This window comes from Bison bison, unplaced genomic scaffold (genome assembly GCF_000754665.1).
Source record: "Bison bison bison isolate TAMUID 2011002044 unplaced genomic scaffold, Bison_UMD1.0 scf7180017864228, whole genome shotgun sequence".
NCBI lineage: Eukaryota > Metazoa > Chordata > Mammalia > Artiodactyla > Bovidae > Bison > Bison bison.
The window spans coordinates 7,472,786-7,498,759 of NW_011494800.1; the positions used below are offsets into that span (position 1 = coordinate 7,472,786).

Here is a 25,974-nt window from a genome sequence, read left to right on the forward strand (position 1 = left end):
TGTACTCTAAAACACTCGTCACTGAGTGAAAGTTGCTCAGTCATGTCTGACTCTTTGCAACCCATGGACTATACAGTCCATAGAATTCTCCAAACCGGAATACAGGAGTGGGTAGCCTTTCCCTTTTCCAGGGGATCTTCCCAACCCAGGGATCACACCCAGGTCTCCTGTATTACAGGCGGATATTTACCAGCTGAGCCACAAGGGAAGCCCAACAGACAGACAGGCACGTGTATCATCTAACAAATAAACTGTACTCTAAGACGTATGCTATTACTAGACATTAAAAAAGTTAAGGCTCAAATAGAAGAATCCTGTTTTTCCCCTTGATCTATTTCCGTATGTGACATAGAAAAGTTCTGTATCACTTTTTTGGCCCCATCCCCTTGCTTGTGCAGTCACACCTTTCACTATTAAAGACAAGGAGGCACTAATATACACAAGCTTACTTCTGGCTGTGTCACTGACCCAACAGAGGCCAGGAGATCCAGCATAGCAAGCATGGCTCCAGGATGGATGATGACGGCATCAGAACTTGAGAGAGATGAAGTTGCCACGTGTGGTTTCAGGTCAGCAACGTTTTTAGGAGGGTAGACGGGGGGAGTAGAAACAGAATGATATGCGTGCCTGTGAAGAAGAAAGAAGGGTAATTGGGTATTTAATTTCAATCATAGTCTCTGTTCATTTTCTTCATCTTCTATTACTTTAAGGTTGGGAAATTAAAAAACCTATATATTATCAATTCTTAGTGAGTCACATACAGACAATTTCACTATCAATTCTTCTGGGTCTTATATGTTTTTACCATTTACTATTGGAATTGTTTCATTCAAGAATGGTGCATGATGACTAGTTGACACTGCTCTAAGGTATACTTGAAAGTTGCTACAAGAGTAGATCCTAAAAGTTCTCATCACAAGGAAAAGAAGTATTTTTTCCTTGAATCTATATAATGGATGTTAACTAAGCCATATGAATACACATGCTAAACTTACATAGTATAGTACATCAATTATATCTCAGTAAAACTGAAAGAAAACAAAGGAGAAAAAAAAAAGGATAATATATGCACCAGAAGATATAAAGAACAGGTTAAATTACAGTGATTGAAAGCTTTAGAAACAACAAAGCTCTAGGAAAGATGACAATTCTGATAATTTATGATCGGAGTACAGGTCATACTAAATCTCTCGGTGAGATTGTTTTCTTTTTAATTACCTATGTGTTTTTAACTTTTCCTTGAACCAAGGGCAATATAATCAAGAACAAACACGATCAAACAAGATGGCCTACTCTATAACTGGTTCAACTGAGTCAGGGTTGGCTTTAAATCCTGGTTCTGTGCATACGCACTCAGTCATGTCTGACTCTTTTGAGACCCCATAAACTGTAGCCTGCCAGGCTCCTCTGTTCACGGGATTTTCCAGGCAAGACTACTGGAGTGGGTTACCATTTCCTACTCGAAGGGATCTTCCTGACCCAGGGATTGAACCCATGTCTCTTGCGTCTCCTGCATTGGCAGGTGGATTCTTTCCCAAAGCACCTTCTGGGAAGACTGGCTACCTGGCAATATAGGTATTAAGCATCAAGGGAGTTTTTCTTTAGGTTACTTAACACTACATTCATCCTTTTTTTCAGAGAAGGAAATGGCAACCCACTGCAGTACTCTTGCCTCGAGAATCCCGTGGATAGAGGAGCCTGGTGGGCTGCTGTCCATGGGGTTGCACAGAGTCGGACATGACTGAAGTGACTTAGCATGCATGTATGCACTGGAGAAGGAAATGGCAACCCACTCCAGTATTCTTGCCTGGAGAATCCCAGGAGCAGAAGAGCCTTGCAGGCTGCCATCTATGGGGTTGCACAGAGTTGGACACGACTGAAGCGACTGAGCAGCAGCAGCAGCATCCTTTTTTGCATTATCTTCCCTACCACTGAAAATATTCATCACAATTTTTTCAATCTTGGGATATGTCCCGAATACCCATTTCATCTCATCAATGATATCCTCCTTCTAGTTCATATTCTTCTTCAACAATTCATGAATTTTGCACATTTTGTGTCTTGGCACAAGGAAACAGATGCTTGTGGCTTCGACCTATGGGAGCTCTTTGTTCCAGTGAATCGGTTTCGGCATAATTTGTCTAATGCTGAGCTCTGTCACCGAGAGCAGTGCAGTTTCAGCTCTCTGGCACAAGAGCAGCTTGGGAAACAGATGCTTTAAGTCACTGATTTAGTAGCAAAGAATTGGCACTGCCACGGTCTTGTTTTTTTTAAGTACCATTCTCTTTTTAACAGAGATTCTAGGAAAGTATTCAGCTTCACTTAAAAAACACGCTCTCCCCATTTATTTAAAGTCAGCATTATCCTCCACCTACTCATTTTTTTATTCTCTTTTTCTTTTTCTGTTTTTGTTCAGGAAGATTTAATTTCTAAACTTACTAAGGTAGATTTCTAAATGCTCATTACCAATAGGTATACTCCTCTTATGTTTCTCCCCTTATTCTTACTCTTTTCACTTGGGAAAAAAAATCCATGATTTCTCCACTGTGTAATAGGGACTCCAAACTTAAGAATTTCATAAAACTTGCCTTCATTACACACAAAAAGTAGCCCAAATGTGAGGGTAAGAAACATAGATTCTAACTGTATATTCTAATTACAGGTCTTGTCAAATTATTTCTGAGTTGCCTGATATAAATTAGAACTTAAATTATGGATATGTATAGCTAGCTAGGAAGAAGTCCTTTATGCCTTTGGGAACTGAACTCTTTCTAATATTGACTATTACAGTGGTAAACTTTCAATCTTTTACAAAAATATTCTAATGCAAGAATTACATTTATTCTTCTCAAACGAGAAAAATACTGTAAACATCATAGAAATCTAAAACATGATATATATTAAGTAAAATGGGGTCTATCTTAACAGGCATTATATAACAATTAATTCTTACTAAGTCACTTAAGTATATCACAGGTATTAAATTACTTTTTAAATTTAGAGATTATGGTAATCTTATTAGATAATTATCAAATAAGACCTAACCATTTACAAAGATACGATAAAATGACATTTCAAGGTTTTGTTAATTTTTATGTTGCAGTTACTTTTAAGGCCTAAAGAAATTGCAATTTAACATTTCAATCTAAATTCTCATATACACCTAAGACTTATGTACCTCTTTGAGGAATATATATTTAAATATTTAAATTCTGAATCTGCTTTCCATCAGTTATCATCAGGTGTGTACAGGCACCGAGTAACGGGAATCGTGTCTGAATGACAGCTAGTATTTGCCACTGTTTTCCATGCAGAGTCTTGGTTACTATCTTATATTTTGTTTTCACTTCCTCTAACTCTGATTAGATACTGTTCAGCTATAGTTCTGTTTCATAACTCCTTCTGAATAATGAAAAAAACTATGCTTTTAGTTTTCCAAAATAAGTTTTCTTAGTTCTTCAACTCTTAAAATATTTAGAGAAGACTCTTGAAGCTTTAACATGCCAGACAAGTATCACAATTTCAAATTTTCCTTAGTACCTTAATCTCCACAAGCCATAAAACTAATACAATGTTGGTTTTCCCTTTTTGCCAAAAGAAAGAAAAAAAAAGTTTTGTCACAAGAAAAAAGATCCCCATAAACTGATGTAATCTGAGATGTTCTTGAGATATTCTAACTTTGAAAGTTACTATGCTGTGAAATAAAAAGATTTCTTTCAGCTTATGATTTTTACCACTGAGCAAATGTATGTATCCTGACTAGAATGGCAACCTGAAAATGTCAACACTGATCTTATTATTAGTATGAATGGCACTGGGAACCCTTGAGGGTAACATCAGATTGTAAGCTGGATTAGAATTCTCATGAATAAGATACAACTCAAGCTACAGCTGTCAATTCAGTGACAGTCTCCCCTTAGGTCAAAGGCAGGGCATCCTTACATGTAGCTGTCCTGCAAATGTTGACAAAATGTTTTTGATCTAAGGCCTTAAATACCTATCATACAGAATAAAATGCTACTTTTTCCTTTGTCAAACTGCTATTTATAAAAATAGTAAAATCTGATAAATTTTTAAATATTTGTTCCTTTAATCTGTGAATTTCTATTCAAACTTTTTTGTAAATTCTGGTTAATATTTAATGATGTAAATGTTTTTAAACCCAGCAATTTTTAAGCCTTCACCATGTATGACAGAGTCGTAAATGTGATTTTTTTTTAACTAATTAAAACTATTTGGTAATTGAAACATTTGTTCTAACATTTAGTAGTTTTGTGAGATAGTGGGCACACATGAATCTTCCAACACAAATAATATCTTTTACACTATTTACTTTAACAACAGGAAAACACACTAGGTCAACTCAAACCGATTTTATAAATTCTTGAATTAAGGACTGCTCTTTAAAAAAATGGAAAAGAAAAGTTTTTAAGTATAAGTACATTGAACAATGCTAAATTCCTTTATGAATATTCATGAGCTAATAGAAGAAAATGAGTTGTAAACTCCAGTGTACATTTAAGAGAAAAAGGAAAATATAAGCCCATATACCTAATGAATATTACTATTAAAATATATTAAAACACTAAATTTGTATAGTACTAAATTATCAACAACTCTATTCAACTTTCAAAACATGAACCACAGAAACAAAATTGAACAGCACAGCAGAGCCTCAGGCTCATTTTTGAAAAGCCACAATGTGAGAATATTAATATAAGACCCAAGGACCAGTACTTGTTTATGAGGAAACAAGGGAAGGAAGAGAATCTGGTGCCAAGTGCACAGACTATGATCATTTTAAGTACAGGTTAAAAAATGGAATCTCAAATGAATCTTAACTACTTTTGTCAATCAACTGCTGGTTCTTTATGTGTATGTGCTCAGTTGCTCAGTCGTGTCTACTCTTTGCGACCCTAGCCAGCCAGTCATGTTCAACTCTTTGCGACCCTAGCCTGGATAAAGGTATGATAAAGTCCATCAGTCCACAAATGATGAAAGCAGGAGCTAGGGTAGGGTTTTTTGTTCACTTTTTCAAAGGTTAGCCAGTTCAGTCTTCATAACAGCATCACATTTCAGCTGGTTGAACTTGATTGAGAAAATATACATTTTCTCAGCCAAGGCTGGCATGTTCATTTTGGAGTAATACTAAAAACCAAAGAATGATCCCATGCACATTTAAAGTGAAAAGAAAAAGCAGAAAACTATCCTACCTAAAGACACACTACATCATCTTTTCTAAATTAATATTAATAAAATACATGTTTGCTCTAAAAGGCACATTTTAGACTACAGTTGGATGACAAAATTCTACATGTCCTTCATATCTTCATAGCATTAACACACTTTACTCTCAAAAATATACTCAGCTGAAGCTGAAAATTTAAAAAACAAAGAACTCAAATAGAAAGGAAAAAAAAAATCAAAGTTATTCAACTATTGCTGTTGTTTAGTGGCTAACTGGTGTCTGACTCTTTTGTGGCCCATGGACTGTAGCCTGCCAGGTTCCTCTGTCCACGGGATTTCCCAGGTAAGAATACTGGAGTGGGTTGCCATTTCCTTCTCCAGGGGATCCTCCTGACCCAGGGATTGAACCTGTGTCTTCTGCATTGGCAGGCGAGCTTTTTACCACTGAGCCATCAGGGAAGCTCCAAGTTATTCAATACAAAGCACGAAATCCACATTAATATATCATTAAGCACAGGAGAAAAAAAAAAACCCAAGCAAACAAAGATGGACTGCTATTATTAGATCAGTACCTTTTCCTGGACAAAGCTGGAGTCCCCCAAGGAGAGGGAAGAGAAGACTCACTTGTCAGGCAAGGAGGGATCTGTTCTGCACGACTATAGACAACAAAACAGACAGGGGGGAGGTCAGAGAGGTTAGAGTAAAACACCAGGAGGGCAGCTGGTTAGTTTCACAAGCAATACCAGTAAAAGTTTAATAGGGAACAACCTTCATACTCAGCGGGAACAAGGAACAAGACTACAACACATGCACTGAGGGAAACAGAAAAGCATGCTTAAGGCAGATGCTTATCCATCAAGGTTAACATTTAACATATTTGTTAAACAGACTGCTGTGGGCCTTGGTTTTTTTTTTTGGACAAAGCAAACTGAAAATAAGGTATGCTAACTAGGATAAGTTAGAAAACAAGGGAAAAGAGGTTGAACCTAAATATACAAATTTTAACTTTAATAACATTTTATTCCCTGAACACTACACTCTCCCATGTCTTCTATAAGTTAACAATATATAACAATAAATATGCGTTTTTATTTTCAAGACAGGAAAAATTTGAAAACTTTTTTTTTACATTACCTGTATTTTCTATCTAAATATTAAGGCCTAAGAAATATTAAGAAACAAGAAACATCTCAGTAGGTAGGTCAGAGTTGATAATTTTACAGTTAGGGATATAACAGAGTTACTTGCTTTATTGACAGGGACATTATATTAACAGAAACAGTTCATTTGTTTTATGAGATAAAACTATGGTAACTGTTAAAAGTGATCATGCTTGGGGAAAATGAACAGCCCGATCACTCTTACATTATTTTCAAAGTGAGAACTTGATGGAAAACACACTCCTGAAAATAAGGGATTTAGATAAAGCAGGCTTACGATCTTAGAATCCTAGATTTCCCTCAGATTTTATCTTGATATATTGTAATTGTTCATTTATGTGTTTGAATTTTTGTACTGAAGCTAAAGGATGGACACAAACAGAGAAGCCTTGTGCTGAGCGGAACTCTCAACGCCTAGCATCGTCACATGGCATGTGGTAGATGTTCGTTAAGAAACTGTTTAATGAAGGAATAAGCAAATCAAACTCATAGACTCTTGAACTATCAGTATCTCCCAGGAAGACACATCACTTTTTGAGGATTATAAAATGTAGATTCTATGTTGAGACTACATCATCTGTCTGAAAAAATTAATCATAACCATGTTCTCCTCTTGATAATTAACATCAATTAAGTCTGGATGTACCTACTGTTCTTGAGGAAAAAGAGAACACAAGCAACACCACCATGAGAAGTAAACGTCATAGAAACTGTTCTATTAGGCGCACTGAGAGCTTAACTCTAACCCTGGTTTGACAAATATTACACAGATGTCCGTGCTGAAAAGCTTAACATCAGGGCAACAGTAATGTTCACATATAAAGTGATAGATAAGTGAATGAGAGAGAAGATCCATATGCTTTCATTTTAACCTAAAATATAATTCAAGCCTTAATGTTGAAGTCATACATAACACATCCTTAAATTCAGAGTATGGCGCAGAGTCCTACCTGTCAAAAGAATCTGTGGCTACTCTGTAGAGATAAATAAAGAGTTTACTGCAGTGCCGCAGAGTGGGTGACACCGAGTCCATTGAGATGACGTCTTCCTCTAAAAGTCTTTGAAATGGCTGAGTATTTGAAGGGAAGACATTCATGGGGCTGATCTTTCTTAGGTCTGAGAAGCAGCCAAGAAATCGAACAGCATCTGCCAGCTTCTCATACTGAATCTCTGTTTTGAAGAAGTGTGAGTTGGCTGGCTCATAACGCATCGCTGCAGTCAGTGTGCAGAACACGGTGTGAAGAAGTTCAAACACGTGGCCCTGGCTCACTTTCTCCCACCCATTCTTGGGGGGCGCACTCAAAGACCTTTCCATAGCCACGAGCAAGGACGTAACGTACACAAAGCCTCCAACCTTCCTAAAGACTGTTCTGGAACGGTGACTTTCTCGAAGGACCGACAGGAGGGCCTACGGAGGACAAAAAACAACACAAACGTATAATTCAAATTAAAGAAAAAAAAAAAACAAACCCATACGTGAATGTCCAAGGGGAATGCCATTCTGTGAATATCTGATAAGAGTATTTTTGTTATTTACCCAAAAGGCAATCTTATGAAGCATGTAAAATATTTTGCTAATTAAAAAATGCCATATTATAAGCAGGAGAAAATTTTAGAAAACACATCACATATTGCTTTTGATAGAATAATGGCTAACACCAAATCCTGGGTGAAAAAGCTTTTCCTATGTATTGGATGAATAAGGACATCAATGAAGTCATTTTTCATTTTTACAAAGTAATTTTGCTAAGTAGGTAAAATACATGTTCTAGTACAATATTACACAATCATGAAAACTTATGACTCTGTGTATATAAAATGATTTATTCTAGAAAGGATGAGAGAGATGATCAGGCAGCCAAGACCTGCAGTATTTCAATTCATATAAAATGATCATATCCTGATACTTTCAAAAAAGGAGTCACTTCATGGAGTTACTGGACATTCTTTTTGCAGAGTGAACTACAGCCAGAGGGTTGAAAGCATGTTCATCCCCAGAATAGTTACAAGGCCAAACAGGTAAGACAATCTTTTATAACTATCAGTAATCCTATGCATTGGACACTTACTATATGAAGTGCCATACTTTTAACTGTGTTCATTATTAAAAATAACACATTATAAAATAACTAACATTTTCTGGGGTACTTACTATGTACTGGTGGTGGTGGTTTAGTTACTAACTTTTCTGACTCTTTTCGACCCGAGGGACTGTAGCCCACCAGGCTCCTCTGTCCCTGGGATTTCCCAGGCAAAAACACTGGAGTGGGCTGCCATTCCCTCCTCCATGGGATCTTCTTGATCCAGGGATTGAACTCATTTGTGTCTCTTGCATTGCAGGAGGATTCTTTACTGCTGTGCCACCAGGGAAGCCCTGTATTAGGTACTTCTTTAAGTGCTTTAATACTTTAGCTTACCTAACTTTCTAAATAATCTTATGCAATGGGCATTATTATTATCCACACTTCACGGATGAAAAATTGAGGCTTCAAGTGGTTAAATAATTTTCCAAAGACCACACAGTTTATAACATTTCCTAGGTGGTACAGTGGTAAAGAATTTGCCTGCCAACCAGGAGACACAAGAGAAGCGGCTTCGATCTCCACTCCAACATCCCATGGCAAAATCCCATGGACAGAGGAGCCTGGCGGGCTACAGTCCCTAGGGTCACAAAGAGTCGCATAGCTTATACAATGGCAGAGATTGGAGTTAAACTCAGGCAGTCTGATTCCTCTGATCATGCACTTAACCATGAAACTATACTGCCCCAGAGAGCAATTCGAAATCTGTTTGCAGATACACAGGCTCCTTTTCCCTGTTTCAGCAACTGAAATATAATATCATTATTTAGGAACCTAATATTATTTAAGACACAATTTAAATCTTCCCAGTTGTTACGTTTGAAAAGGTCATTTTATTTTTAATAGTATTTGAAAAAGGGAAAGACTAAATAGGCCTTTTTCAAGTACACTATTTTAGAAATTATGAGATTTCATTGTACATACCTATACTTAATTGGAGAAGGAAATGGCAACCCACTCCAGTACTCTTACCTGGAGAATCCCATGGACAGAGGAGCCTGGTAGGCTACAGTCCATGGGGTAGCAAAGAGTCGGAAAAGACTAAGCAACTAACATGCATATTTTATTATTTTAAAAAATAATAATGTGCAATCTGTACATGTAAATAAAATTTAGAAATACAGTGTGATCCTTCCGTTATTCAGCAACCAGTAAGTTTCCATTTTGTGTCTATATTTTCTCAAATTTAATAAACTATACTTGTAATACCAACTCATATTAACACAAGACTTCATAACTTTTTGATATTTTTAAGCATCATATAACCTAGCCTGAAGGCTAAATGCAAGGGCTTAGAGTTAGAACCCTTGGGTAGAAATTCTACTCCAACATTAAAAAGCATTTCACCATGGTCAGTTACTTAACCCTTCTATGCCAGTTTCCTCTTATGTAAAACCTAAACAATATTAATAACAACTGACTTCACAGGAAATACATGTAAAACTCTTAGCAAAGTGCCTAGCATAAAAGTTCATCAGCATCTTCAGATACACACTGGGAAAAACGGGACACGTGTTATTTTATATATGAGGAAGTATGAGTTAAGAATCAAAGTATCATGTACAAAATCATATCAATGGTTAGAATTATGATAGGGGTCAGAAAAACAGTGCTTATTAATCCTTAGACCAAAAATGGTCTGTGTTACATTCTTTTGGATAAGTCCACCTCCTACTGCCTGAAAACTGCCATGCCTAGGCACTTTGGACATAATCACAGCATAATCTCAGTATCTGAAAATTTCAAATACCACGTATAAGCTAATATCCTTTTTAAGTCAATAATTAATGATAATGCAGTGAATACCAAAGTTAAAAGGAACTGTAGGTCCTAGGGGGTTCATTAGACAGAATCATCAGCTATATATTACTCACATTTGCAAAAATCTAATGCTTAAATTTCAAATTTGTACATTAGCAGAATTATAAAATACGACATCTCATGGAATTTTGGCCTTGTTTCCAAATAATTACAAACTAAATCACATAGGTCTGTAGTTTTGTCAACCGAATGGAGGCAGTGAGAAGCAATGGATATCAACTTGAGAAAACTTCTGGAAATAGTGGAGGACAGGGAAGCCTGGTGTGCTACCATCCATGGGGTCTCAGAGTTGGACACAAATTCATGTCTGAACCACAACAACAAAGAGAAGCAATTCTGAGTGGAGCAAAAACGGAAATTGAAACTGGAATCCCAAATCTTGCTCTGTCTTCCAACACAACTTTATTCCCTTAAAGTGGTGGAATGCTGGAGCCAGCTCATATTGGTCATAAGAGCCAACTGTTTTCTTTTTGGAATATTGCCTACCAGTTGTTTAAAAACATAACCATAATTAAAAATTAAGTTCTATAAATTAAAAACTGAATAAATTGTTTTAAAACCAAAAGCAGCAAATACTCAGAACTCAGTACTTATGATTTTCCGCATTTTATTATTTGTGCTCTTGAGATACTTACTATACCATGGGGTGGTAATGTACATCTCTTCTCAAGCCACATTCATTAACATATCAGTTGCCTTAAATAGGTCACAGCAGGAGTCCTCACTCCATGGGAATCAGTAAATGCTGCCCACCAGGACCCTTCTGTTGCCTTCCTCCAGCCTGAGGGAGGCAGTTATTACCATGTACTAGAACAACTGCTGCTGCTGCTGCTGCTGCTGCTGCTAAGTCGCTTCAGTCATGTCCGACTCTGTGTGACCCCATAGACGGCAGCCCACCAGGCTCCCCCGTCCCTGGGATTCTCCAGGCAAGAACACTGGAGTGGGTTGCCATTTCTTTCTCCAATGCATGAAACTGAAAAGTGAAAGTGAAGTCACTCAGTCGTGTCCGACTCTTAGCGACCCCATGGACTGCGGCCCACCAGGCTCCTCCATCCATGGGATTTTTCAGGCAAGAGTGCTGGAGTGGGGTGCCATTGCCTTACTAGAACAACACTGCTTTACAATTACAGATCAGTCAGTTGCCTCTATCTACCAATATTTTACAAATCAAACTATAATGGTACCAAGAAAGGAGGAAAATGTATGCTTAAAAACTTGGCAACCTTAACAGCTTTTGAGGGCACTTGTATTTTCCCAGGCGATCCCTTCAAATACACAGATTTTCCCCAATATTGATAAGCATGTAGATTTCCTCCTTGTCTAAGAGATAAATTAATCATGCTTGAAAACTAAAATGCATATTCAAAACTGTCATACTCAAAACAGAATAAAACATACAATAGCACAAAGATAAAAACCACAAACTTCTCATTACTGATGAGAAGCATAAAGCAAAAGTTTAATAAAAGAAATGTATGATTGTAGAAGGCAGCTATACTTCCTGTCATGTCTGTGGCAGGAAAAGGGCAGGGGTCTCAGGAGAGGAAGTCAGAAGGAAAAGAGACAGTGGGCATTCCAAGGGCTCTTGGAGGCCAGGTTAGAGACACTGGCTTTTCTTCAGCTATTATTGACATTATTTTACTTTTGTATAGTTAAATTCATTTATTTTTAATTGAATGGTAATTGCTCTACAATATTGTGTTGGTTTCCGCCAAGCATCAACATGAGTCAGTCATAGGTATATCTATGTCCCTTCCCTCTTGAACCTAACTCACATCTCCCTTCGCATCCCTCCTCTCTGAGTGGTTACAGAGCCCTGGTTTGAGTTTCCTGAGTCACATAGCAAATTCTCACTGGCTATCTATTTTACATATGGTGATGTATATGTTTCCATGTTACTCTCGCCATACATTATACCCTCTACATCCTCCCCCACCCCAACTGCATCCATAAGTCTGTTCCGTGTCTCCTTTGCTGCCCTGCAAATAGGTTCATCAGTACTGTATTTCTAGATTCCATAAATATGTGTTAATACATGATATTTATTTTTCTCTTTCTGACTTCACTCTGTATAATAGGCTCTGGCTTCATCTACCTCATTAGAATTGACTCATATGCATTCCTTTTTTTCTAACTGAATAATATTCCATTGTATATATGTACCACAGCTTCTTTATCCATTCATCTGTCCTAATTTTTTAAGGAATCTGCATACTGTCTTTCATAGTGGCTATATCATCAATTTACATTCCCACCAACAGTGCAAGAGGATTTCTTTCTCTCCACACCTCCTCCATCATTTCTTGTTTGCAGATTTTTTGATGATGGCCAGTATTCTTGCCTGGAAAATCCCATGGATGGAGGACCTGGTAGGCTATAGTCCATGGGGTCGCAAAGATTGGACACGACTGAGTGACTTCACTTTCACTTTCATTCTCACCCATGTCAGGTGATATCTCACTCTAATTTTGATTTGCATTTCTTTAGTAATGAGTGATATTAAGCATCTTTCCATGTGTTTATTACCCACTTATACGTCTTCCTTGGACAAATGTCTGCTTAGGTCTTCGGCCCACTGTATGATTGGATTGTTTGTTATTCTGATATTGAGTTGTAAGAGCTGCTCGTGTATTTTGGAAATTAATCCTTTGCCAGTTGCTTCTTTTGCTATTATTTCCTCCCATTCTGAAGTTTATCTTTTCACTTTGTTTATAGTTTTCTCTGTTGTGCAAAAGCTTTTAAGTTTAATTAGGTCCTACTTGTTTATTTTTGTTTTTATTTCCATTCCTCTGGGAGGTGGGTCATAGAATATATTGCTGTGATTTATGTCATTGAGTGTTCTGCCTATGTTTTCCTCTAAGAGTTTTATAGTTTCTGGTCTTACATTTAGGTCTTTAATCCATTTTGAGTTTTATCTTTGTGTTTGGTGTTAGAAAGTGTTCTAATTTCATTCTTTTACATGTAGCTGCCCACTTTTCCCAGCAGCACGTAATGACGAGACTATCTTTGACTCATTACATATTCTTGCCTCCTCCTCTGTCATATTTTGACATAATTTTAGACTTGAAGAAAAATCACAAGGACAGTTCATAATAGTTCTCAGTCATTTAACAATCGTCACAGATTTTAGTAGTGAAAATTGTTAAGAACACACTTCTCAAACTTACTCTGAGGATGTCGGTCTTGAGCTGCAGCTCTGTGGGTGGGGCCGAGTGCATGAGTCCCAGAAGCGTGCCCATGTCATCGTCCCCATTGGGAGACAGCACCAACTGCTGGATCATCATCAGGGCATGCTGCCGACACTGTGGGTACCTCACTATATTATGCGCACATCTTGCGCCTCCAAATTCTCGGAAAATTCCTTGGAGGAGGGAGACAAAACAACAACACAGGTTAACTTAAAACATTCTAAGTCAGACGAACTCAAATCTGATTCATGTGTAGAAAGAGTAACTTAAAAGAAGGCACATACAACCTACCCAGCAATTTTACCGCTTAAAGTAAAATACAAAATCTCCTTTTAAATTTACAATTACAGTACAAAACTGTGCGATATCAGCAAAGGCATATACCAATTTCCTCTAGGCTTCCTTTATGCAAGAATGCCCTGATACGTTCCACATGCCCAATTTCTCCAAATCTCAACCATTCAGAAATTTCGTAGGTGGTTACCAAAATGACCAGTATTTTTATGCAGAGGCTTTACCAAGCGATACTTGAAATCAGTTTAGTAAAAGGCTTTTAGATGAACAATACTGCAAATAAATGAGATTTAAACTGAAAACAAGGCTTCCAAAACAGTAGCAAGAAAAAAGGGAATAAGTTATTCTTACAGTGAGAAAAAATTATAAGGAATCAAACGTTTTAAGTTGGTAGAGGACACAAAAACGACAAACTCATAATATTGTAAATCAACTGTACTCCAATAAAAATGTTAAAAAAGAGATAAAGGTGGCTGAGCCCCTATTCATTAAAAAAAAATAATAAACTCTATAATAGAAAGCATTGGTTGCTGTACTGTTCCAAAGGCTTTAGGTAGAATGACTTATTTAATCTCCTTATCCCCTACCTGCTTACAGATAAGTATACGAGACATGCAGAAGTTGAGTAAGGTGTCAGGTCAGTGATACAGAGAGCAAGCAGCCAGCAGAATGTATGTCTCTATAGCCCTGTTCTATAGCCTGTGCTTTTGACCATGGATGATACTGTTCTTACATCAAATACCATCTTCAAGTTTAAAAAAAACACATAGACCAAGTAATCCAAATTATCAGTTAGTATTTCCTCCAAAGTAATAGCAATCTATCCTTTATGCTTTTAGAGTACCTCGTATATGCCACTAATATAACAGCTCATATTAAACTCTTAGCTTTATTTGTTTAAAAGCAGGAGTGATATTTTATAAATACAGTTGGACTGTTCATTTCAGTTCAGTTGCTCAGTTGTGTCCAACTCTTTGCCACCCCATGGACTGCAGCACACCAGGCCTCCCTGTCCATCACCAACTCCTGGAGTTTACTCAAACTCATATCCATTGAGTTGGTGATGCCATCCAACCATCTCATCCTCTGTTGTCCCCTTCTCCTCCCACCCTCAATATTTCCCAGCATCAGGGTCTTTTCAAATGAGTCAGCTCTTTGCATCAGGTGGCCAAAGTATTGGGGTTTCAGCTTCAACATCAGTCCTTCCAATGGACTGTTCATTAATGACAGGTTAAAAAAAGGATTAAGGAGAAGTTGAGATTAAAGATAAAGCAAAAGTAAAGTAAAGTCACTCAGTCGTGTCCAACTCTTTGCAACCCCATAGACTTGTAGCCTACCAGGCTCCTCTGTCCATGGGATTTTCCAGGCAAGAGTACTGGAGTGGGTTGCCATTTCCTTCTCCAGGGCATCTTTCTGACCCAGGGATCGAACCCAGGTCTCCAGCATTGCAGACAGACGCTTTACCGTCTGAGCCACCAGGGAAGCCCTAAGATAAAGCAAAAGATTTACTAAATCCATTTTTCCCCTGGGAGAAGCAAGTTTTATTCTTTTCAGTATTTCCCTAAGGTTATAACATTATAATACTCTGATTTGAATTACTGAATAATTAAGAAAATCACAATGTGAAGGAGATGTTTCAGGAAAATGTTTAAATAAGCAAAGTTATCTGACGAAGAGTCTGCACTATACAAGTAAACAAACAGAAAAAGAATATTTCAAACACAAGGCATATTATAAAAAGCAATAAAACCATAAGAATACATTTTGAAGTAATAATGCTGCTGCTAAGTCACTTCAGTTGTGTCCGACTCTGTGCGACCCCATAGATGGCAGCCCACCAGGCTCCCCCGTCCCTGGGATTCTCCAGGCAAGAACACTGGACTGGGTTGCCATTTCCTTCTCCAATGCATGAGATGAAAAATGAAAGTGAAGTCACTCAGTCGTGTCCAACTCTTAGCGACCCCGTGGACTGTAGCCCACCAGGCTCCTCCATCCATGGGATTTTCCAGGCGAGAGTACTGGAGTGGGGTGCCATTGCCTTCTCCGAAGTAATAATAATATTATATATTTTATCATTCATAAATTTAGGAAGGTCAAAAGTATTGCATGTCTAGAGATGGGATAGTACCATCAATGAATCAATAGAATTTTCTCTAAGTGCCAAGAGCATCTCAGAAGAATCATTAGAGAAGATATAACCACAGGTACTATCTTACCAGTGCACTTGCTAGAAGCAGCTTCTCTAATTACCTGCGTTTGTGTTTGACCCTTGAAGAAGCACTGTCAAAGTCTCCATGACTAACAAAGCCAGGTGTTTTTGGTCTTCAAATGAACTATTATTTCTTGAGTCCCCTAGGAAAAAGAATCAAAGGTCCGAATCACAAAACTTGTCAGCTTCTTTCTTTCTGGATTTAGGTTTCTTAAAACAAATTAAAATTTTATTTCTATTAATTTTACCACTAATACAAATGACACAGTATTGGGTTGGCCAGAAAGTTCATTTGGTTTCTTCCACAAGATGTTAAAACTCAAACTTTTGGGCTGACTCAATATAACCTTTTAAAAAAAGATACATATGTCTAAACTACCAGCTACCAAAAGTAAAGTCAATGTTTATAGATTTTATTTTGGTATGGCTAGAAAGCTACAGTTATCTAAAAAATATTAAAAGGGAAAATGACAAAGTAAAATGTATCCTTCTCACAGATGCTTTCCTAATCAAAGAAGTGTCAACAAAGAAGAATGCCAGGTTTTAATGCACCAAAAAGGAAAAAAAAGTTTGTAAGTAGTACTGTCTATTCAATTTAATTCATTCAACACATTTAATACTAAGTGCCAGACACTACTATGCTTTTATCAGAAAGAACAAAGAACATCAAATTTAAGGTACTTAATGTATATGTGCATAAATATCACTAAAAAGATATACTAAACTAATGTGCTGTCTATAATTAATAAACATTTTGAGGCACCTAAACATCCCAATTGTTTCTAGAAGCTTTCTGTTTTTCCCTAACAAAGTAGAAGACACTAATTATGCGGCTCATAAATGGTTTCCTCAGTTTTACCTTAAATTCTCTTCCACCATGACATATTTCTGTCTCCTCCCCTGCCTTTTCCCAATTCTCTAACAGAGGTTGAGTGAACAAATTTTAACTTGTGGGAAATATTCACAAGGATGTCACAATTATGCACGTTATCAAGTAATTCAAATCCATAACCAAATGAAAGACAAAACATGAACAAAACACCCTGCCCAAACTCCTCCGCCAAAGAGAATTAAAAGTAGGGAAAATGGCTTTACCTTGTTCATTTAGTGCCTGAGTTGGATCCTTCAAGAGGGCAGCATATTTGTGCAAAAGGTTTACCATGACCTCCAAAAGGCCCACCTCCCTGAACACATCTTTAAATATGTAGTCATGTCGTGTAAACTTAAGAAGTGTTTTCATTGCGATAATGCTACAGTGATAAGAAGAGCTAGACTTTAAGAGGATGCTAACACTAATAAGTTCTTTACAAGGGATATAATTTAAGCTAAAAACAACAAACTCCAGCATCTCGAAGTACTTGTTTTGTACTTCTGGGAGTTTAGAAATTTTTTCTGCAAACTGTGACAGTGTGTGCTGTGATTCGAGGATGAAATAGTTGGCGTTGTCAGCCATGTAAATATTTGTGATGGCATCGAGAATGATGTGGGCGAGGAAGTTGGTTTTTGCTTTTAAAAATGCATTTTGAAGAACTGCAAAGGCCTGGATGTTTCTCACACTGTGACCTAAAGTAGAAAACCAGAACACAAAAGTAGGTGTTATATGATATTTTCATCATGGCAACGTAATCTATTTAAGCAGATGATGAACTGTAACATTTATCCTCTATTCAGTAAGAACACTTCCTGTTTTCACAAAAGGTCTTCTTTTTCTTCATCAGGTTCAGTCATTTAATTAAAAGTGAGTAATATTGATTAAGCTTTTAATGCAGTATTATCAATATTCTGATTCCAGAAGAGTATACACTGAAACATCAGACGGTTTTCAAAAGAATAAAGCAAATTATATAGGTCTAGGCTTCAGAGTTTGGAAATGTGCAGGAGTATTGCTTTTTACTATCTGTAACACTGTCCTTGACCATAAGGACAGTTACCTCTCAATCTGAAAAGACTTTTAGGCTGAAGAGAAAAGCAAGAATGGCAGCAGGAAACAGGAGGGGAAAATACCCTTGAGTTCCAGCTTTCCATTTTTAATTACAACACTACAGTTTTCATAAATTTTAATTTGGAAATTTGTTTCAAGCCACAAGTACAATTTCCTTACATATACATTTGTTAAAGCAATTTATGGCCAGCTACTAGCTATATTTATAAATACCTGATTTTCAAACACATAAGCTGGAAAAAGAAATATGTATACAATAGCTCTTATAAGGCAAATCACTGAAAATACTTGTAAAGAAATTAACATAGAAAGTATGCAAGGCAAATGAAAACAAGCCTTTGCCTACAAAAATTGTCCTCACGTTCACAACCATTAGGAATATAGAGCATTTGCAAGAGTGATCAAAATATTAACACAGTGCCTCACAGAATAAGACGGATTTTTGAAAGACGATGAACACAGAACTAGGAAAAATAATAAAATGGGTTAGAAAGACTGCTCAGACATTGTGGCTTGGACATTATCTGAAAAGGCAAAGATTAAAAAATCTCTTCAGAATATATATATATTTTCAACTTTCTGTTTGTTTATAACATATAAACTTATTCCATGTGTGGCAAATGCCAAATCTTTATTTCCAGTTCCTTATTAATTTTATGCTTGTTTTTATTGAGGATATCGCTAACTTTTTATTACCTGCAGGTAGTTAAAAACCAAGCTTAGATAGAATGATGAACATACAAATGCAAAAATCTGACTACATGTGACAAATAAGGTTAAAGAATACGTCTAATCAATATTTTGCATCTTTTAGCTATGTGACAATATCAATTCTCACCTTTAAGAAAAGAGTTTAAAGGAGATGAACTTGATGTAATGTGAAAAAATTGGATCTTTTCAAGTTTCATTTTCATTATCTGTTTTTTTCTTTAAAACCTAATTTTAAGTGATGTCACTGACAAAAGATAAGGCACATTACCAACCAACCTCAATGGGCTTCCCTGGTGGCTCAGACAGTAAAGAGTCTGCCTGCAATTCAGAAGACCCAGGTTTGATCTCTGGGTCAGAAGATCCCCTGGAGAAGGGAATGGTTACCCACTGTAGCATTCTTGCCTGGAGAATTCCATGAACAGAGGAGCCTGGAGGGCCACAGTCCATGGGTCACAAAGAATCAGACCCAACTTAGCTATTAAGCACACAGCACATACACAACGAAACTAAACAGAATCTAATAATATGGCTTTCTATCAGGAAAAATATCTAAAGGAATGACTGAATTACAATTCCAAAACTAGTGGCATACAAATTTGAAGTTTATTTTAAATGCTGATGATATCAGGAGTAGTTATTTAGGACTGTCATAGCCATTAATTACTACAATATTTAATTTGAGGAAGGGAGAATACTTAGATCTAAAGGATGATTAAAAAGGCTGCTCTATATAAGATAGGAAAATCCCTTAAATATTGACACATATGTGCCCTAATAATTTAACAGATGCATCCTGTATACATTTCAAAATTTGCATTAACTGATTAAAAGCTATTTGGTACACAAATAACTAAAATAAGAGTAAAGTAAGGAAGTCATTACAAAAGATGACAATCACTGTCTCATTACTCTCAAGCCTATACAAGCAGAAACAAAAGAAATGAATTACTCTAGGTTTAGAAAAATAAGTGTATATATAAGAAAGAACAGAGCTTTCCTATATTCAGAATCTAATGTAAAATGTAAACGTTTATGTTTGAAAAAAGAGCCTAAATGGTACAGGCATAAGCAAAATGCAAAATGAAATAAGAATAAAGAAATGCAGACACTCATTTAGTAAACACACTGAATACTGTTTTTCAGATTCCAGGTCACGGGAGTTAGGATTCCATGCAACACTGAGAGGATAGCACTGAGGAACAGAAATGAATAGAAAGGTCAGCAGTTAAAAAGACACCTATATGAACATCTCTCCCACCTCCTTCCCTATCGCGCCCCTCTAGGTTGTTACCAAGTCCCAGTTATGGCTGATTCATGTTGATGTTTGGTAGAAACCAATGCATGCTGTAAAGCAATTATCCTTCAAATGAAAAACAAATAAATAAATAGAATTTGAAAGGAAAAAAAAAAGATACTTAAAAGGGATCTCCCTAGGGGTCCAGTGGTTAAGAATCCACCTTTCAATGCAGGGGAGACGGATTCATTCCCTGGTTGCAGAACTGGGTCCCATATACTACGGAACAACTATGCCTGAGCTCCACAACCAGAGAGTCTATGTGCCTTAATGAAGATCCACAAGACGCAATTAAGACCCAATGCAGCCAAATAAGTGAATTATTAACAAACAAAAAAGACACCTATGGTAATCCAGGGGAGTGATCTCTAGAGCCTCAACTAAGGTGGTGGCAATAGGGCTGTTACCAGAGGAAGGAAACTAATAAACGTTTAGGAAGTATAAGACAGAAGATAACGAACAAATTATACATGTCAGTGACCAATCAGAATGGTGCCTGGCTGTAAACAATCCTCAGGGTTCTACTCCTGCAAGCCAACTGAACATGAGCCCTGGCCACATCTGCATCCATGATAGAACCAGCATAGATAAAAATCCCTTCAAAGTAATCCTGCGATGAACAATGCAGGACACTTTGGATACTAGTGTGAACAAAAATGAAGAAAAGGAAAAATACATTATCCTTTTACATTGCCTAATATGTTATGAGAATTGACATGTTATGAGAAAACATTTGTAATGGTGAAGTCACAGAAGAGTTCTGAAAAAGATAGGTATGGTCTTTTTTTTAATGAAGAGACATATTCTCTATTACAACATATATATAAAACACTGTGTTTAGAGAACAAATGTGGAAGCTATAGAGAGTTCTGAATTACAGAGTACAACCTCGCAAAAAAAAAAAAAAAAAAACCACCATGGAGTGGTTTCTAAACAGGACTACTCCATTTTTCTTTGATTTTCTTCTTTTGAAAAAAAATCTATCGGCCGGTGGGGATAAAAAGGTTTATTAAGCTTCTACTATATAGAAACAGGAATCATTTCTAAGCTTTTACACAAACAGATATATTTACCAACTTCACTAATAACTCAGTTTACTTTTTTCTTTAAAATTTTATATTTCTATATTGTTTCACTTGATCTAAAATCAGCAATAAAAATAAGGTAGCTAAATTGTATCCATGTATACAGCAACATAAGGTAGATATATTCATGTTTTCTCTTTTAAAAGTAATTATCACTGAATGGGTAAAAAGTCCTTGGTAAAAGGAATTTTCTTTTTATAAATAATGAAAGGGAAACCAGTGAAGTTGAAGAAAACATGCCTCAAAGTAGCCTGAAGAAATAATTGACAAAAAGTAAGATAAATAGTATCAACTATATCAATATGCCAGCAAAGTTGGAAAACTCAGCATTGGCCACAGGATTGGAAAAGGTCAGTTTTCATTCCAATCCCAAAGAAAGGCAATGCCAAAGAATGCTCAAACTACCACACAATTGCACTCATCTCACACACTAGCAAAGTAAGGCTCAAAATTCTCCAAGCCAGGCTTCAGCAATATATGAACAGTGAACTTCCTGATGTTCAAGCTGGATTTAGAAAAGGTAGAGGAACCAGAGATCAAATTGCCAACATCCGCTGGATCATTGAAAAAGCAGAAGAGTTCCAGAAAAACATCTATTTCTGCTTTATTGACTATGCCAAAGCCTTTGACTGTGTGGATCACAATAAACTGTGGGAAGTTCTGAAAGAGATGGGAATACCAGATGACCTGACCTGCCTCTTGAGAAATCTGTATGCAGGTCAGGAAGCAACAGTTAGAACTGGACATGGAACAACAGACTGGTTCCAAATAGGAAAAGGAGTACATCAAGGCTGTATATTGTCACCCTGCTTATTTAACTTCTATACAGAGTACATCATGAAAAACGCTGGGCTGGAAGAAACACAAGCTGGAATCAAGATTGCCGGGAGAAATATCAATAACCTCAGTTATGCAGATGACACCACCCTTATGACAGAAAGTGAAGAGGAAATAAAAAGCCTCTTGATGAAAGTGAAAGCGGAGAGTGAAAAAGTTGGCTTAAAACTCAACATTTCAGAAAATGAAGATCATGGCATCCGGTCCCACCACGTCATAGGAAATAGATGGGGAAACAATGGAAACAGTGGCAGACTTTATTTTTTTGGGCTCCAAAATCACTGCAGATGGTGACTGCAGCCATGAAATTAAAAGAAGCATACTCCTTGGAAGGAAAGTTATGACCAACCTAGACAGCATATTCAAAAGCAGAGACATTACTTTGCCAACAAAGGTCCGCCTAGTCCAGGCTATGGTTTTTCCTGTGATCATGTATGGATGTGAGAGTTGGACTGTGAAGAAGGCTGAGCGCTGAAGAATTGATGCTTTTGAACTGTGGTGTTGGAGAAGACTCTTGAGAGTCCCTTGGACTGCAAGGAGATCCAACCAGTCCATCCTGAAGGAGATCAGCCCTGGGATTTCTTTGGAAGGAATGATGCTAAAGCTGAAACTCCAGTACTTTGACCACCTCATGCGAAGAGTTGACTCATTGGAAAAGACTCTTGCTGGGAGGGACTGGGGGCAGGAGAAGAAGGGGACGACAGAGGATGAGATGGCTGGATGGCATCACTGACTCGATGGACATGAGCCAGAGTGAACTCCAGGAGTTGATGATGGACAGGGAGGCCTGGCGTGCTGCCATTCATGGGGTCACAAAGAGTCGGACATGACTGAGCGACTGAACTGAACTGATATCAGAATATACACAGCTCCAACTTACAAACAGTCCAAACCAAAGAGTTAAAATTTGTAAATGACCATCCTTGCTTCATTCTACCAGTGTTACATAAAACAGCATTGTCACAACCGTATTTCCTCATTTCCATTCCTGTGAAAAGACCATCATCTCCTCTATAAACTAACAACACACAAATGAAGTAACAGAAAGTTTTATTTACATTTCAAAAAAAATATTTAGGAATAAATTTAAGAACAAGAAGGAAAGTTCTTTACAATGGACATTTATAAAACATTGCTGAGAGAAAATACCAGGACCTAAATAAGTGGAAAGCTGTATAGTCATGAATTGGATGACGCAATGTTGTTAAGATGCCAATTCTCCCCATATTTGTCTACAGGTTCAATGTTCTTCCCAATAAATATCTCAGCAGGCTTTTTCTGTTTTCAATCATCGACACGAAGATTACTAAATTTATGTGGAAGTTCAGAGACCTAGAATAGCCAAAATAATTTTGAAAAGGAAGAACAAACTTGGACAACTTAAATGATTCCATTTCAAGACTTTAAAGATATGGCAACCAAAACTGAAGCAGCATTGGCTTCAGGACAGACACATTAACGCAGCAGAATTGAGAAGACTTCCAGGTAAATAGTTATACAATCTTTTCGACAAAGGGTCCTAGCACATGTGCCTATCTGTACTGGGAAAACAAATAAACCTTACTTCCAGCCATATACAGAAATTAACTTAAAATGTATCACAGACTTTAACGTAAGAGTTAAAAATGTGAAACTCCTAGAAGAAACCAGGAGAAGATAATTGTGAATGTGGGTTAAGTAAGATTTCTTAAATATGAGGCAAAACCCATAAAATATTTCAAAAGTGCTAAACTGGACTTCATCAAATTTAAAACTTTTGGTCTTCAAAGATACTACCAAGAAAAGAAAAGGCATGTCAAGATTAAGAGAACATACTTAGGACTCATCCAGAATATCTAAAGAACTCTAAAAATTCCAGTAAAACCAACAAAGCTATCAAACACTGGACACAGAGATCTGAACCAAAGTCGAGACACAGACAGCAAATAGGAATATGAAAAAAGCTTGAAATAATTTAGAAAAAAGTAAAAAAAAAACCCCAAAACCAACATATACTATTACATACTCAAATATCTAAAATTAAGATTACCACCACCAACCGTTTTTGAGACTATACAACAAATTCTCATTACATAGCTGATGTGAATGCAAAATGGGACAGCCACTTTAGAAAACAGTTTGGCAGTTTCTCATAGAGTTAAACATACATTTACCATATGTATCAGCAATTCCACTGCTTGGTTACCACCCCAAAGAAATGAAAATGTATGTCTACACAAAGACTTGTTTTATACAGATGTTCCTAATACTTTATTCATTATAGTTAAATAAACATCAACTGGTGAATGGATAAACAACTGCAGGATATTTAAACAATGATATACTATCCAGTATTAAAAAAGAACTTCAGATACCTCCAATAACATGGAGAAATACTAAAGCCAGATACACGAAACTACGTAATTTAGGAGTGAGTTTACGTAATTCTAGAAACAGCAAAACCAAAGTAGATCAGTGGTTACCAGGGTAAGGGCGTGATGAGAGGGGACTGAATATAAAATGGAACAAGGAAACTTTTAGATGGATCAGTTCAGTCAGTTCAGTCAGTCGTGTCCAACTCTTTGTGACCCCATGGACTGCAGCACGCCAGGCTTCCCTGTCCATCACCAACTCCCGGAGCTTACTCAAACTCATTGGTGATGCCATCCAACCATCTCACCCTCTGTCTTCTCCTTCTCCTGCCTTCAATCTTTCCCAGCATCAGATTTAGATGGATGGAATATTTCCTATGATGATCATGGTGGTGACTGCACAACCACAAGTATTTACCTAAACTCAAACCCAACACGTAAAAAGGATACATTTTAATATATGCAAATTATACCTCAATACTGCTGGCAAAAAAAACCCCATATTTCATAATCTCTTTACGTGAAATAAAACCATTAATATCTCCTTGAGTCTAAACAAGCCATAAGAAAGATAATTTTGAGTCATAAATGAAACTCAGAATGATCTAGTTTGATCTATTCATTTTATAGAATATTACATCTATGTTTCTGAAGAAGCTGATATTTAGAAAGGTTATGCCACTTATGGGTAAACTGGGTTTTGACTCAGGGCAACGTCCCTTCTAGTTAATCTTGTTTTCATAGACATATGTCGCTGAATTCTCAAAATAATCCCTAGAGGTGCTAAGGTTATATGTGAATTATCCCTGTTACAGATGAGATAAAATCAGGCAGAAATATGAGGAAGGTTAATTTAGCTGCATTAATTCTCTCATTACAAAATTACACTACTGTGTAACTAAATATTATCTCAGTGTCACAATCAGATTGATTAACCAAATAAAATAATGAAACCTAAAATAAAAATTATATTACTGAGCTATGTTTAGATGAACACACAGAAAGAGTTAACTGTGGGATATTTAAGCTCGAGTCTATAAATTAGAAGCATTAATTTAATATTGTTCCTTAATATTAAATAAAATATTGAACAGCTCTGTAAAATACTCCTAGATTTTATTTATTTAAGAAGTTCTGTATAACCTATAAACTGAGGGCACATCTTATGGAAGTTAGTACGACAACTTCAATTTAAGTCATGACTTTTCAATATAATTTTCTCTAGTAAATTAAATTTAGTGTATTCTAGTATATCTATTTATTCTCATAGGCTTAACAATTTATAACTGCTGGGTTCTACATTATAAAATACATAGATAATGTGCTGTGAAATTGAAATAACCAGATATGATGATATTTTCTGGCTAAATTTTACATGCAAATATCACCACAGCATTGAATATTTAGTATGTAACAATAATGTGAAAAGAACTATTAGAAGCCTGTGGGTTCACATTCTTTCAGAATGGGAAAGTGAAAGTGAAGTCGCTCAGTCGTGTCCGACTCTGCGACCCCGTGGACTTTAGCCCACCAGGCTCTTCTGTCCATGGGATTCTCCAGGCAAGAGTATGGAGTGTGTTGCCATTTCCTTCTCCAGAGGATCTTCCCGACCCAGGGATCGAACCCAGCTCTCCTGCATTGCAAGCAGAAGCTTTAACCTCTGAGCCACCAGGGAAGCTCAGAATGGTTAGCATGCATTTAAAAAATTACATAAACTATAAAACTTGCACTCTTACATAATTAAATGTTATTAATATACAATAAGTTTTCTTAGTAGATTACCAGGTGAGAAAAGCCAAAGCTAGGAAATCTGA

At 36.8% G+C, this 25,974-nt stretch overlaps 1 protein-coding gene across 1 annotated transcript in view; it reads right to left on the reverse strand.

Moving 5' to 3' along the window:
- The window catches only part of WDFY3 (WD repeat and FYVE domain containing 3), a 259,636-nt gene that overhangs the window by 126,884 nt on the left and 106,778 nt on the right, over positions 1-25,974 (reverse strand). The window contains exons 9-14 of the mRNA XM_010845983.1: positions 17,036-17,503; positions 15,982-16,083; positions 13,417-13,610; positions 7,298-7,755; positions 5,760-5,843; positions 450-627 (exon numbers count right to left, since the gene is read on the reverse strand). Coding sequence (XP_010844285.1) covers positions 450-627; positions 5,760-5,843; positions 7,298-7,755; positions 13,417-13,610; positions 15,982-16,083; positions 17,036-17,503 — 1,484 coding nt within the window. The remainder of the gene's footprint in view (positions 1-449; positions 628-5,759; positions 5,844-7,297; positions 7,756-13,416; positions 13,611-15,981; positions 16,084-17,035; positions 17,504-25,974) is intronic.